At 52.1% G+C, this 14,465-nt stretch overlaps 1 protein-coding gene across 1 annotated transcript in view; it reads right to left on the reverse strand.

Moving 5' to 3' along the window:
* LOC129715786 (histone-lysine N-methyltransferase ASH1L-like) overlaps window positions 1-14,465 on the reverse strand; it is a gene marked incomplete at its 3' end in the record, with an annotated part of 216,484 nt that overhangs the window by 84,580 nt on the left and 117,439 nt on the right. The window contains 1 exon segment of the mRNA XM_055665637.1: window positions 6,231-10,410. Within this exon segment, the coding sequence (XP_055521612.1) occupies window positions 6,231-10,410 (4,180 nt within the window).

Here is a 14,465-nt window from a genome sequence, read left to right on the forward strand (position 1 = left end):
TCAGTCTGGCAAACCGTCTCTGCACTCCCTCTATGGCAAGAATGTCTTTCCTCAGATTTGGAGACCAAAAACTGTACGCAATACTCCAGGTGTGGTCTCACCAAGACCCTGTACAACTGCAGTAGAACCTCCCTGCTCCTATACTCAAATCCTTTTACAATGAAAGCTAACATACCATTCGCTTTCTTCACTGCCTGCTGCACCTGCATGCCTACCTTCAATGACTGGTGTACCATGACACCTAGGTCTCGCTGCATCTCCCCCTTTCCCAATCGGCCACCATCGGCTTACCCATAACACTCACGGTGATTGTGACAAATTTAAATCAGGAGCAAGTTCACCTCCCAATAATGTGGCGTGCATGGGAACGTGGCATGCGGAGAATGTGTAGACCAAAGATACTAGATATGTCTTTAGTGGGGAACCGGAAAAGAAAGACTGCTATAATAGAAACATAGTAAATAGGTGCAGGAGTCGGCCATTCGGCCCTTCCAGCCTGCACCGCCATTCAATACGATCATGGCTGAGAGAGGCGTATGAGGCACAAGGTGCAGGTAGGTCATCCTGATAAACCCCGGGCATCCCCTCCATGTAATTCTGGAGAGTCAAAAGGGCACTCGGAACAACAACCGGTTCCTCTCCCTGCCCTGTAGAACGGAGCGGTTCAGGAGATCCTTCACCCCTGCAGCCATTAGATTTTATCATTCGGACCGCTAGGCTGTAGGGGGATGCATTCTTGCAATTTTTAATTTTTAATTGTTAATTATTGGCCTTTTTAAGTATTTAAGGTTCACCAGACTGATTCCTGGGATGTCAGGACTGTCTTATGAAGAAAGACTGGATAGACTCGGTTTATACTCGCCAGAATTTAGGAGATTGAGACGGGATCTTATAGAAACTTACAAAATTCTTAAGGGGTTGGACAGGCTCGATGCAGGAAGATTGCTCCCGATGTTGGGGAAGTCCAGGACAAGGGGTCACAGCTTAAGGATAAGGGGGAAATCCTTTAAAACCGAGATGAGAAGAACTTTTTTCACACAGAGAGTGGCGAGTCTCTGGAACTCTCTGCCGCAGAGGGTAGTCGAGGCCACAGTTCATTGGCTATATTTAAGAGGGAGTTAGATGTGGCCCTTGTGGCTAAGGGGATCAGGGGGTATGGAGAGAAGGCAGGTACGGGATACTGAGTTGGATGATCAGCCATGATCATATTGAATGGCGGTGCAGGCTCGAAGGGCCGAATGGCCTCTACTCCTGCACCTATGTTCCTATGTTTCTATGTTTCTATTTATTACTCTCAGGTAGTGTCCACAGTGTATGCTATGTATTTTCTGTCTGCGTTCGTTTTGAATCTGTGGGTTTGTTCAGGGAGGTGGTACAGGAGCCTCAGGTCACGTACTAGTAGGATGAGGAACAGCTTCTACAACAATACAAACACATTGCTGAACTCGGAGTCCCGACGATAGATTTCTCCAGTCCCTCCGTCCCCATTGTTTAATTATTCTGTATTTTTTGATTATTCTGTTTCTTCTCTCTTTCTATTTTTTTTTTATTTCTTTATGTACAACTACTACGGACTGACGCAAAACTGCATTTCGTTGTACTCATACTTGTATTTGTGCGATGACATTAAAGTTGAATTGAATTGTTGGTTGGGGGCTTCTGGACATCTGAATTTCCCTGAGGGGGATCATTAAAGTATTTATTATTATTATTACCCAACTCAGTATCCTGTACCTGCCTTCTCTCCATACACCCTGATACCTTTCGCCACAAGGGCCACATCTAACTCCCTCTTAAATATAGCCAATGAACTGTGGCCTCAACTACCTTCTGTGGCAGAGAATTCCATTGGGGAGACTAAGCGTAGGTTGGGCGATCGTTTCGCCGAACACCTCCGCTCAGTCCGCAATAACCAACCTGACCTCCCGGTGGCTCAGCACTTCAACTCCCCCTCCCATTCCCAATCCGACCTCTCTGTCCTGGGTCTCCTCCATTGCCAGAGTGAGCAACACCGGAAATTGGAGGAACAGCACCTCATATTCCGCCTGGGTTGCTTGCGTCCGGATGGCATTAACATTGAATTCTCCCAATTTTGCTAGCCCTTGCTGTCTCCTCCCCTTCCTTAACCCTCGAGCTGTCTCCTCCCATCCCCCTGCCCTCGGGCTCCTCCTCCTCCCCTTTTCCTTCCTTCTCCCCCCCACCCCACCCCCATCAGTCTGAAGAAGGGTTTCGGCCCGAAACGTCGCCTATTTCCTTCGCTCCATAGATGCTGCTGCACCCGCTGAGTTTCTCCAGCAATTTTGTGTACCTTCGATTCGAAGACACAATTTACAGAAGCCAATCAACCTACAAACCTGAAGGTACACAAAATTGCTGGAGAAACTCAGCGGGTGCAGCAGCATCTATGGAGCGAAGGAAATAGGCAACGTTTCGGCCCGAAACCCCTGAGGGGTTTCGGCCCGAAACGTTACCTATTTCCTTCCTGAAGAGTTTCGGACCGAAAGGTTGCCTATTTCCTTCGCTCCATAGATGCTGCTGCACCCGCTGAGTTTCTCCAGCAATTTTGTGTACCTTCAATCTTCCAGCATCTGCAGTTCCTTCTTGAACAATTCCATAGATTACATTGGCGATTCGAGCACTATAGCAGAACGGCTCGCTATACACGCGGTAGATGTGGATGCCATGATAGAAGCCCATTTAAAAAATTTTTTTTAATATATATTTGATTCCCAAAATGGCGTGAAATAAATTACCCATGAGTACTACGGCTTTTTCGTCGATTGGTCTATCTTGCTCCTCTAGTATCTTTGGTGTAGACCAGGCACAGGCTGCTGAACAGCGACTGCTGGGCAGCGTACCGTGACTGGACTTACGAACGACAGGCCTCTGAATTTATCAAGGGCATTTCATCGGTATGCATCTTGGGAACAGCTCCATCCAAGACCGCATTGAATTGCGGAGAATTGTGGACATAGCCCAGACCATCACATAAACCAACCTCCCTTCCACGCTTCACGCTGCCTCGGCAAGGCCACCAGCATCATCAAGGACCAGTCTCACCCCCCCCCGGACACTCCCTCTTCCCCCCCCTCTCCCATCGGGCAAGAGGCACAGAAGTGTGAAAACGAACGCACACACACACACACACCTCCAGATTCAGGTAGACAAAAATGCTGGAGAAACTCAGCGGGTGAGGCAGCATGAATGGAGCGAAGGAATAGGTGACGTTTTGGGTCGAGACCCTTCTGGAAACTCAGCGGGTGAGGCAGCATCCATGGAGCGAAGGAATAGGTGACGTTTCGGGTCGAGACCCTTCTGGAAACTAAGCGGGTGAGGCAGCATCCATGGAGCGAAGGAATAGGTGACGTTTTGGGTCGAGTCCCTTCTGGAAACTCAGCGGGTGAGGCAGCATCTATGGAGCGAAGGAATAGGTGACGTTTCGGGTCGAGACCCTTCCTTCTTAAGCAGCTCCAGATTCAGGGACAATTTCTTCCCGGCTGTTATCTTCCAGGCAACTAAAGAAGGGAAGAGATTGAACTCTTGTTCCGCTTTCCATCACAGTGGGGAATGTGGAGGAGTCACTGTGGTGGATGTTGATGTTAAAATGTATGTTGCGTGTTCGGTTGCGTTTTATTCGTAAGACTGTACGGCAAATCAAATTCCTCGTAACCAGGCTTCCGAATGGCCCTTCCATCAACGAGGGTACTATCCCATTCACCTCTACCCCATTGTGGAGATTGGAGCTGGTGCATTACAGTGCTGAGAACTATCTTCTGCACTCTGTATCTTCCCCGTTGCTCTATCTATTGTACTCGAGTTTGACTTGATTGCATGAATAGTATTGTATTATCCGATCAGATTTGATTGCGTGCAAAACTAAAACCTGGCAAACACGTGACAATAACAAGCCAAAGCCTAGAAAGCAAAATGTTTCTGTATAAAGCAGCAGACTAATCGCATGTAGAAACAAGGAACTGCAGATGCTGGTTTACCGAGGAAAGACACAAAATGCTGGAGTAACTCAGCGGGTCAGGCAGCATCCTGGAGAACATGGATAGATGTTTCGGGTCAGAAACAGGTGATGAAACGTCACCTGTCCATGTTCTCCACACAGATGCTGCCTGACCCGCTGAGTTACTCCAGCACTCTGTGAAACATCACCTATCCATGTTCCCCACAGATGCTGCCTGACCCACTGAGTTATGGTGCAGCACTCTGTGAAACGTCACCTATCCATGTTCTCCACAGATGCTGCCTGACCCGCTGAGTTACTCCAGCACTGTGTGAAACGTCACACAGATGCTGCCTGACCCGCTGAGTTACTCCAGCACTCTGTGAAACGTCACCTATCCATGTTCTCCACAGATGCTGCCTGACCCACTGAGTTATGGTGCAGCAGCATCTATGGAGCTAAGGAAATAAAACGTTTCGGGCCGAAACCCTATCCAAACGTTCTATTTCCTTACATAGATGCTGCTGCACCCGCTGAATTACTCAGCACTGTGTGAAACGTCACCTATCCATGTTCTCCACAGATGCTGCCTGACCCGCTGAGTTACTCCAGCATTTTGTGTCTATCCCCAGTATCATTGCATCTTCAGCCCTTTCTTCACACGTCTATCTTGATACAGCTCTGTGTTAAGAGTTTAGTTTAGAGATACAGCGCGGAAACAGGCCCACCGTGTCCGCACCGCCCAGCGCTCCCTGCACTCTAGCACTGCCCTGTACACACTGGGGACAATTTGGCATTCATACCAGGCCAATTAACCGGCAAACCTGCACGTTTTTGGATGTGTGGGAGGAAACCGGAGATCCCGGAGAAAACTCCCGCGGGTCACGGGGAGAACGTGCAAACTCCGTGCAGAGAGCACCCGCGGTCAAGATCGAGCCCGGGTCTCTGGCGCTGCGAGGCAGCAACTCCACCCGCTGCACCGCCAAACAAGTAGGTATGTTACAAAACCTACCTGAATCGCCATTGGGAATCTGCCCTCAGCCATATCGGCGATTTTGGCGCTGTTTGGAGGGGGCGGGTTTAAAACGCGATTTTTACTAGGCTGTACTAATCGCAGATGTTCAGCCTAGTAAATCATTAACGAAAAATCGCTGCAAGACCCGGTCGCAAAAGGTATTATTAGTTTTATAGGCCTCGATAATATAGTTCTAATAGTTTTTAAATGACTCTCTGATTCCGCAACCTCTCGCAGCCCCAGGGTTTTATAAAGCAAACAATTAAAGGTATGTACCTTATTTTTACATTAAATGGGGCATATATATAACCCTGTAATTAAAGTTATCTATAGCGAGTAGTTCATTTTGGGCTTTTTATATCCCGCAGTATTTTTCTGGGCATTTCAGGGCACTAATCCAGCGTGATGCGAACGTTCTAAACCAGCGCGTTCCACATGAACCCACTAGAAAGCCAATTTAAATGGGCATTTATTTACAGCAATTGAACACTAAATTCCTTCCATTTGGCCTATAAATTAATGTAAATTAGATATAAAAATCATGTAATATTGTGAATTATTTGTGAATAATCTTTGGACACTTAGGCTATTTAAAAATGTTAATCTTTCCTTAAGAAATGGGCTTTTGACTATCCAAGATCACAGCTTTTTTGTAATGTCCATTGAAAATCAATAGGGAACAAGATGCTAATTTCCGAGTATGAAAATGGCCATAACTTTTTTAATACTTGAGATATGAAAGTGAATTTGGTGTCAAATTAAACTTATTGTTATGCTTTATCTGATGGGATAAATTGCAGACTTGACTTTTAAAATCTCAAAATTTTGTAACATTGCTAAAACAAGTGCTCCACAAACACTGAACAGGCAAACAGACTCCGTGTCTCACTCTGGCACCACTTCACGCTGCCCGATGCTGTTGGGATACGGCAATGATCGACACAGCGAAATCGACTTTTGAGTACATTAATATAACCATATATTCAGTACATTACATATATTCAGTACAGTACAGAAAACTCAGTGCATTAATATAACCATATAACAATTACAGCACGGAAACAGGCCATCTCGACCCTTCTAGTCCGTGCCGAACACATAATCTCCCCTAGTCCCATATACCTGCGCTCAGACCATAACCCTCCATTCCCTTCCCATCCATATAACTATCCAATTTATTTTTAAATGATAAAAACGAACCTGCCTCCACCACCTTCACTGGAAGCTCATTCAATAAGATGTTCCCCATCCAGTCATTCCTACCTGCTGCAGTCAGGGCTGTCCTTTCTCCGGGAGAGGGCCGCTCCCACCTCAGTAACCTGCTGGGCAAACTATCCTGCGCGGCGAGAAGGTCAGGGCCGTCGGGCATCTTCTTGCGGCCCGCTCCGCTGGAAGGTTTGCTGGGCTTGTAGCTTCCTATTGCACTTGTAAACAGATTGGTGTGCTCGTCGCCGACGCTGGGCTCGGAGCCGGCCAGGTAGCGGGCCACGCAGGAGGCGGCTGAGCCCTCGGCGCAGTCTATCTGGAGCGGGGTCTGCAGCCCCACCGAGATGGAGCCGTGCTCGGTGGAGTCCCGCCGAGCCCACTGGTCCCCCCGGCCCAGCAGCCCCTTGGACGAGGCCAGGTGGGCGAACGGCATGTGGCAGCGGTGCTTGTCCTTGTGTTTGTGCCGCTCGGACACGTCGGACGCCTTCCCGTAGGCGTAGCGCCGCAGCAGCGAGGGGCCGACCGCCAGGCCGTCCGCCGAGCCCGGCGGGCCCTGCTCGGACGAGCGGTGCTCCCGGTGCTTGTGCCGGTGCTTGTGCTTGTGCTCGTGCATCCAGCTGTAGGCCATCTCGGCCGGGATGCTGGCGTAGGTGCCCATGGACAGCAGCGAGGTCCGGCTGCCCGCCAGGAAGGCCTCCGGCCGCAGGAGTCTGTGTTTCTTCTTGTGGTACTTGTTGGGGTTGAGCAGCAGGTGGCCGGCATGCATGTAGGAGGGAGGGGGCATGGTGCCGCTCAGGGAGGGGGGTGGCGGGGGAGGGGGAGGCGGGTACAGCGTCGGAGGGTACCGGGCGTAATAGCCCACACCCAGCGGGCCGGCGGAGACTGCAGTCGGAGAGTAAGGCATACTGTAGGAGGGGAAGAAGCCTCCATTGGCAAGGGGGAAACTCAGGCCGTGGACAAAGGGGACTTCAGTCATGGCTTCCCGCATCTTCGGCGGGCGCCCCCTCTTCTTCTTCAGTTCGGGCTTGCGGACATAGTGCATAGGGTCGAAGGGGAAGGGCGGGTGCGTGTAGAAGCTGCCAAAGTTGATGCGGAAGATGGAAGGGAGGATGTCTCTGGGGATGTAGTGATGGCTTCTGTGGGTTATTCTCAGCTCGCTCAGCCTGGTGATCAGCTCCTCCAACTCCGCCAGGAAGTTGGGGTCCTGCTTGTTCCGCAGCTGCAGGTATTTCTTCTTCCTCTTCCGCTTCTGCCGCTTTAGCTTGTCGTAGCTCAGGTAGTCGTGGGCCCGGCGCTTGCACTTGTGCTTGTGCTTCTCCTTCAGGCCGGAGAGGACGGCGGCGCTCTCGGCCGGCGTGACCGGGACGTGGTCGAAGGAGTACCGCCGCTTCCTGGGGCCGCAGAACTTCTCGGCCCGGTCCGAGGTGCTGTTGTTGTCCGTGCCGATGCCGCTGTCGCTGGGGACCGTCTCCTCGCTGTGCGACTCGCTGATGGGCGAGGGGGTGGCCTCCTTCAGCGACGTCAGCTCGCACAGGTGGGACGGCGAGTTGGGCAGCAGCGTCGGCGGCGAGAGCTTGCGCCGCCCCTTGGAGGCCTTGCGGCCGGCCAGGGTCTGCGGGGCGCCGCTGCCCTTGCTGCCGTGCGGGTGCGGGTGCAGGTTCAGCACCGGGGTGGGCTCGATGAAGCCCGCGTCGCTGCTCGCCGGGCTCTGGCTCCCGCTCACCCCCGACGACTGCGAGTAGGTCGGCGACGGCAGCACATCCGGCACTGCCGACTGGGCGAAGTTTGGCGGCATCTGCCCTAGCGTGGTGGTGAATGCCGGTGGCAACGGCTTGCTATCCATCGACAGCATGCTACTGATGTACGGGCCATCCAACGACATCTTGGGCTTCCTGCCCCTTTTCTTTCCTATGTAAATAGTTCCTTTTTTGCTGACGTTGATTTGTTGCCCCACCTTGGAGCCGAAGGTGGCTGTGAAGGTGGAGATGGTACTACTCATCTTCGATTGCACTTTCCCTTTACCACTGGACCCGCCGGCACTCAAGAGGATTTGGTTCAAGAGCTTTTTCCGTTTCAGCGTCTTCATCTTGTTGATCTTTTTGATGAATTTCTTATCCAGAAGCGTTTTCATCAGTTGCCTCTTCCCCTTCTTGGACGATTTTGGGTCCGCCTCGCCCGCCGTTTGGTAGTCGTCGCCGGCGGTGGTCGGTTTCTGCGGGTATTCCGTCGGCTTGGCCTTCATCTCGCTCGGTTCGAGGCCCCGGTGGTGCGTGGCTTCCTCCTCCGGGTCGCCCACGCGGTCAGCGGCGGCTGGAACCACGGGCTTGGCGGCGGCGGGCGCCATCATAGTCAGCTGCTGCTTCTTCGGCCGCCCCCGTCTGCGCTTGCCGGGCAGCGAGGTGACAAACACCTTGCCGGGCACGATCTGGGTTTCCGGCTGCAATATCGGGGGCTCCTTCTCTCCGACAAACTCCTTGTTCTTCGACATCATGGAGAGCACTTTGGAAGGGGGGATCTTTAATGTCCTGTGTGGGGGCTGCTCCAGTTGGGGCATGGGGTCGAGCTTGGCTCGGGCTTTTTTAGGCTTGTGAATGTTTAAAACCCCACTTAACAGCGGAGGGTCTTGCAGACTATTTTTAGAGACCCTCTCTTCGTGGTGGCCCTGGGGGGATAGGAAATGCCTCGGCCCCTCGGGCTTCTGAGGCAGAGGCGGGGAGACGCAGGCCTTGGTCAACTTTGGCAGGCGGGCCTTGATGATTTTAGACTCACTGAACAGTGATGGGAACCCCGGGCTCCTCATCATCGGAGGGTGGTCAGGGTGGATTTTTTGCTCGGGTCTGTAGGTGGCAGGTTTCAGCAGTCCCGGCGTCGCTACCGGTGAAGCCAAACGCTCGCCAAACGCACCGGCGGTGCTGCCGGCCACCACTTTCATGCGGGGGCTCTTCCCCTTCCTCTTGTTGACGAGCTTTGGCTGGAGGGTCTGGGGGCTGGGGAGGGAGCAGCTGTGGTAGGTTCTCTGCAGCTGGTGTGCCATTTTCAGCACGCTGGGCTTGAGGGTGGGCTTGCTGTTCAGGAGGCTTTTAAAGCTGGCCACCGCGCCGACGTCCATCTTGTGCGCGGCGGAGCAGGGCAGGTCCCGGCTCCTCTCGGCCAGCTGCGCGAACGCCTTCATGCTGTGCAGGCGCGGCGGGTGCAGGCCGCTCTTGGCGGGCGCCGAGTCCGTGCGGAAGGTGTGGGGGTGGAGCTTGAAGCTGAAGTGGAGGGGGAGGGGCTGGCTGGCCACCGCCGGCTTGGGGTCCGCGTCGGGGGTCCCCGACACCCTATCGGCCTCCGCCTGGGCGCAGGCGGGCTGGGGGGGGAGGGGAGGGGGGAAAGCGGCGATCCTGTTCAGAGAGAGTGCCGGGGCCGCTGGCGAGGGCGCGGTGACGGGCCCGTCGGCACCGGCCGACCTCCTCCCGTAGATGTCAGCGCTGGGCGCCGTTCGGTGGTCGGCGGAAGTGCAATTTGTCGACGGCTGCTTGTCGAGCTTGGGGATGGCGTGCTCTGCCTTGTCCGCGGCGGGCTGCTGCTCCAGGCGCGGCGGCGGGAGCCCGCCCTTGCACGGCGCCCCGTCACCCACCGGGGAGTCGTGCCTTGCCGAGGCCTCCTTGGTCATCGGGGTCAAACCAGACTTGCCGCAGGCTTTACTGTCCCTCCCTTCCAGCTCTGCCGGGTTCACGTGCTTGTGGTCGGTGTAGCCTGGGTGGCTCAAGTGCTCCTTCACCGAGCTGGCGGCGGCGGCGGCGGCGGCGGCGGCGGCAGCGGCAGCAGCGGCCGCAGCGAGACCAGCTTTGAGCTGGATCAGATCTCTGTTCATCACCATCCCGTTGCCAAACATCGGCTTCCGAAACTTGGTTCTGGAGAACTTGGGCGCGGGGCAGGCGTTCGACTTCAGGACGGCCGATTTCTCCACGTACGACGCCTCGCCGTTCGCCTGCTCCTTGGCGTCGGCGTTCCGGCTGCCCGCCGCGGCTTTGCTACACTCGGTCTGCTCCAGAGCCGGGGGGGGAGGGGGGGGGGAGGAGGGGGGGGCGTGGGGGGGGGGGGCGGGAGCGGGGGGAGGGGGCGGCGGTCTCTTCGGCTCCCCTCCTCCTGCCGCCCCCGCCGCCGCCTGCGGGTGGCGACTCTCCTCTGCGGACAATTCCGTCGCCTTCATTTCCTCGTTCTTGCCGTGCAGCTTCAGGGAGCCCAGTGCGTGCTGCAAGGAAGGGAAGGGGGGAGCAAAGAGAAAAATATCAGGCAGACGTCGCAATCGAGAGGCAAAGATTAAAATGAAACATTTTGTTCGCACGTTGAGAGACCGCAACTCGCTCCTTTCCATCATCGACCGTAGAAGTTGGGAGGTTTAATGGCCCTGCCCCACGGTGTGTGAGTTCATTCCAAGAGCTCTCCCGAGTTTGAACTCGGAGATTTACGGTAATCGTCGGTACTCGGGGCTCCCGTGGACATTTTTCAACGTGTTGAAAAATCTTCACCAGTCTTCCCGAGCTTACCCTGCCGTTAGCGAGTCTTCCCGAGTACCTGCCGTTAGCGTTACGAGCCGATAAGAGACGTCCCCGAGCTCCGACGTGCCCGCTACGTTCATTCTCCGTGCTTACCACGAGTTTTTTGTATTTTTTATACTCTGGAGATCTCTTGGAATGAACTCGTACCGTGGGACAGGGCCATCAGAAAGAACTGCAGATGCGGGGAAAATCGAAGGTAGACAAAAATGCTGGAGAAACTCAGCGGGTGAGGCAGTATCTATGGAGCGATGGAATAGGTGATGTTTCGGGTCGAGACCCTTCTTCAGACTGAAGGTAGACAAAAATGCTGGAGTAACTCAGCGGGTGAGGCAGCATCTATGGAGCGAAGGAATAGGTGACATTTCGGGTCGAGACCCTTCTGGGTCTCGACCCGAAACGTCACCTATTCCTTCGCTCCATAGATGCTGCCTCACCCGCTGAGTTTCCAGAAGGGTCTCGACCTGAAACGTCACCTATTCCTTCGCTCCATAGACACTGCCTCCCCCGCTGAGTTTCCAGAAGGGTCTCGACCTGAAAAGTCACCTATTCCTTCGCTCCATAGATGCTGCCACACCCGCTGAGTTTCCAGAAGGGTCTCGACCTGAAACGTCACCTATTCCTTCGCTCCATAGATGCTGCCACACCCGCTGAGTTTCTCCAGAATTTTTGCCTACCTATGATCAAGTTTTGATTACCCATTCTCCCAAGAAGCCCTCCAAAAATATTAGCACCAAACACCCGTGGGCACAAATGATACCGGAATAAATGGATGAGAGCCAGCGTGAGATTAGGTGGAACCAAAGGCAACACACGATACATATTTAAAGCGGCTGGGCTTGTACACTCTGGAGTTTAGAAGGATGAGAGGGAATCTCATTGAAACATATAAGATTGTTAAGGGTTTGGACGCGCTAGAGGCAGGAAACATGTTCCCGATGTTGGGGGAGTCCAGAACCAGGGGCCACAGTTTAAGAGTAAGGGGTCGGCCATTTAGAACGGAGACGAGGAAACACTTTTTCTCACAGATAGTTGCGAGTCTGTGGAATTCTCTGCCTCAGAGGACAGTGGAGGCCAGTTCTCTGGATACTTTCAAAAGAGAGCTAGATAGGGCTCTTAAAGATAGTGGAGTATGGGGATATGCGGAGAAGGCAGGAACGGGGTACTGATTGGGCGATGGACTGTACGACCTGCTGCCCTCTGGAAGGCGCTATAGGTGAATCAAATCTAGGCCAAATAGACTCAGGAATAGTTGTTTTCTGAAATTTATAACTACTCTTAATTCACACATGCACTGACTTCACAGCCCAACACCCGGACTTCCATCTATTATATCCACGTAATGAAATTTGGAACTGTAATGTGTATTGTAACTGTAATTTTTAACATTTTTTAAAAACATTTTTAATATTTAATATAATCTTTAAACATCTCCTTCACCATTTTGCCTTTATAGATATGTATAGAGCGCCGCAGAATTGTGCACCTATCCCCCCCCCCCCTCTCCCTTTTGTTTTTGTTGTCTGTTTCTTGTTTTTTGTACTAAATTATATGTATGCACTGAGTACGAGCTGCTTTTAATCTCATTGTACATGTATAGTGACAATAAATGGCATATCTATATCTATATCTATCTATTAGCCATGATCACATTGAATGGCGGTGCTGGGTCGAAGGGCCGAATGGCCTCCTCCTGCACCTATTGTCTATTGTCTAAGTTGTAGACAATAGACAAATGGTGCAGGAGTGGAGGCCATTCGGCCCTTCGAGCCAGCGCCGCCATTCAATGTGATCATGGCTGATCATCCCCAATCAGTACCCCAATAGACAATGGTATGGGAGATGCCTGCTCGAAACAGAATTTTCATAAAAAAACACTTAACAGCTATCACTAGCAAGTGAGGAGAGATTCCACGCTTCTAATTTGCAGATCCAAAATTTAAAAAATAAACTTTGATGATACATTTTTTCCCTTTTGAAAATATTTTAGATATTTTAGACAGCAAGGCGTGGGAAACAGTAGATTCAAGCTGAAACTGGGAAGGTCACAGCTACTGTCCCTGGCTCCGAGCCATTAATAATCTCTCCCCCTCCCCCTCCTCAGCTGGATGAGGCTGACCCAGACAGTTCATAACCTCTGAGCCTTGCGACCCGATCTAACCTTGTATCCTCTCCATCACAAAGACCACCAACCTCTCGCCCTGCCACAGGCAGCGAAACCCCCCCCTTAACTTTGCGTTTTGCCATCAGATGTATTTTAGTTTTAGAGACACAGGCCCTTCGGCCCACCGGGTCCGTACTGACCAGCGATCCCCGTGCATTAACACTATCCTACACACACTGGGGGACAATTTTTACATTTACCAAGGCAATTAACCTACAAACCTGCACCCCTCTGGAGTGTGGGAGGAAACCGAAGAACTCGGTGAAAACCCACGCAGGTCATGGGGAGAACGTACCTTAGAATAACGGGGAGGCCATTTAAGACTCTAGAATTTAGAAGATTGAGAGGGGATCTTATAGAAACTTACAAAATTCTTAAGGGGTTGGACAGGCTAGATGCAGGAAGATTGTTCCCGATGTTGGGGAAGTCCAGGACAAGGGGTCACAGCTTAAGGATAAGGGGAAAATCCTTTAAAACCCGAGATGAGAAGAACTTTTTTCACACAGAGAGTGGTGAATCTCTGGAACTCTCTGCCACAGAGGGTAGTTGAGGCCAGTTCATTGGCTATATTTAAGAGGGAGTTAGATGTGGCCCTTGTGGCTAAGGGGATCAGGGGGTGTGGAGAGAAGGCAGGTACGGGATACTGAGTTGGATGATCAGCCATGATCATATTGAATGGCGGTGCAGACTCGAAGGGCCGAATGGCCTACTCCTGAACCTAATTTCTATGTTTCTATGTTTCTATGTAAGACTGAGGTGAGAAAAAACGTTTTCACCCAGAGAGTTGTGAATTTGTGGAATTCCCTGCCACAGAGGGCAGTGGAGGCCAAGTCACTGGATTGATTTAAGAGAGAGTTAGATAGAGCTCTAGGGGATAGTGGAGTCAAGGGATATGGGGAGAAGGCAGGCACGGGTTATTGATTGGGGACGATCAGCCATGATTGCAATGAATGGCGGTGCTGGCTCGAAGGGCCGAATGGCCTCCTCCTGCACCTATTTTCTACGTTTCTAAAATGTCCCTCGTGTGTAGGATCGTGCGAGTGTACGGGGTGATCGCTGGTCGTGGAGACTAGGGGCCTGTTTCCACGTTGTATTTCTAAATCCAAAACATTTTCCAGCAAGAATTGTGTGGGGCAGTAGATATTGTCATAACATTATTCCATCAAACCCTGATGGCTTAAAGAGAAACATTTGCAGAATAAACCGTTGATGTAACGAGAGCCTACAAACCACCATGATGTTGGCAGCAATCCAATAACCTACTAGACAATGTCAGGGGCAGGTAGACCTCCGATTCACCGACTAAAACTTCCTTGCAAGCAAAACTTCATACATCTAGTATTCAGCTATCAGTTTCATTATATAATGGTTCAAAAATGGTTGAAACGTAAGCTTAGTAGTCGTGGTTTTATAATTGTGTGCTCTTTCTTGGCACGTTCTTCTGGGTAGGGTTTCGCAGTTGCTGCCGTACAGCGCCAGAGACCCGGGTTCGATCCCGGCCTCGGGTGCAGTCCGTGACCAGCGTCAGTTTCCTCCCACACTCCACAAAGAATTACGGATAGGTAGGTTAATTGGCTTGGTGCAGTT

This window comes from Leucoraja erinacea, unplaced genomic scaffold (assembly GCF_028641065.1).
Source record: "Leucoraja erinacea ecotype New England unplaced genomic scaffold, Leri_hhj_1 Leri_139S, whole genome shotgun sequence".
In the NCBI taxonomy this organism is placed as follows: domain Eukaryota; kingdom Metazoa; phylum Chordata; class Chondrichthyes; order Rajiformes; family Rajidae; genus Leucoraja; species Leucoraja erinaceus.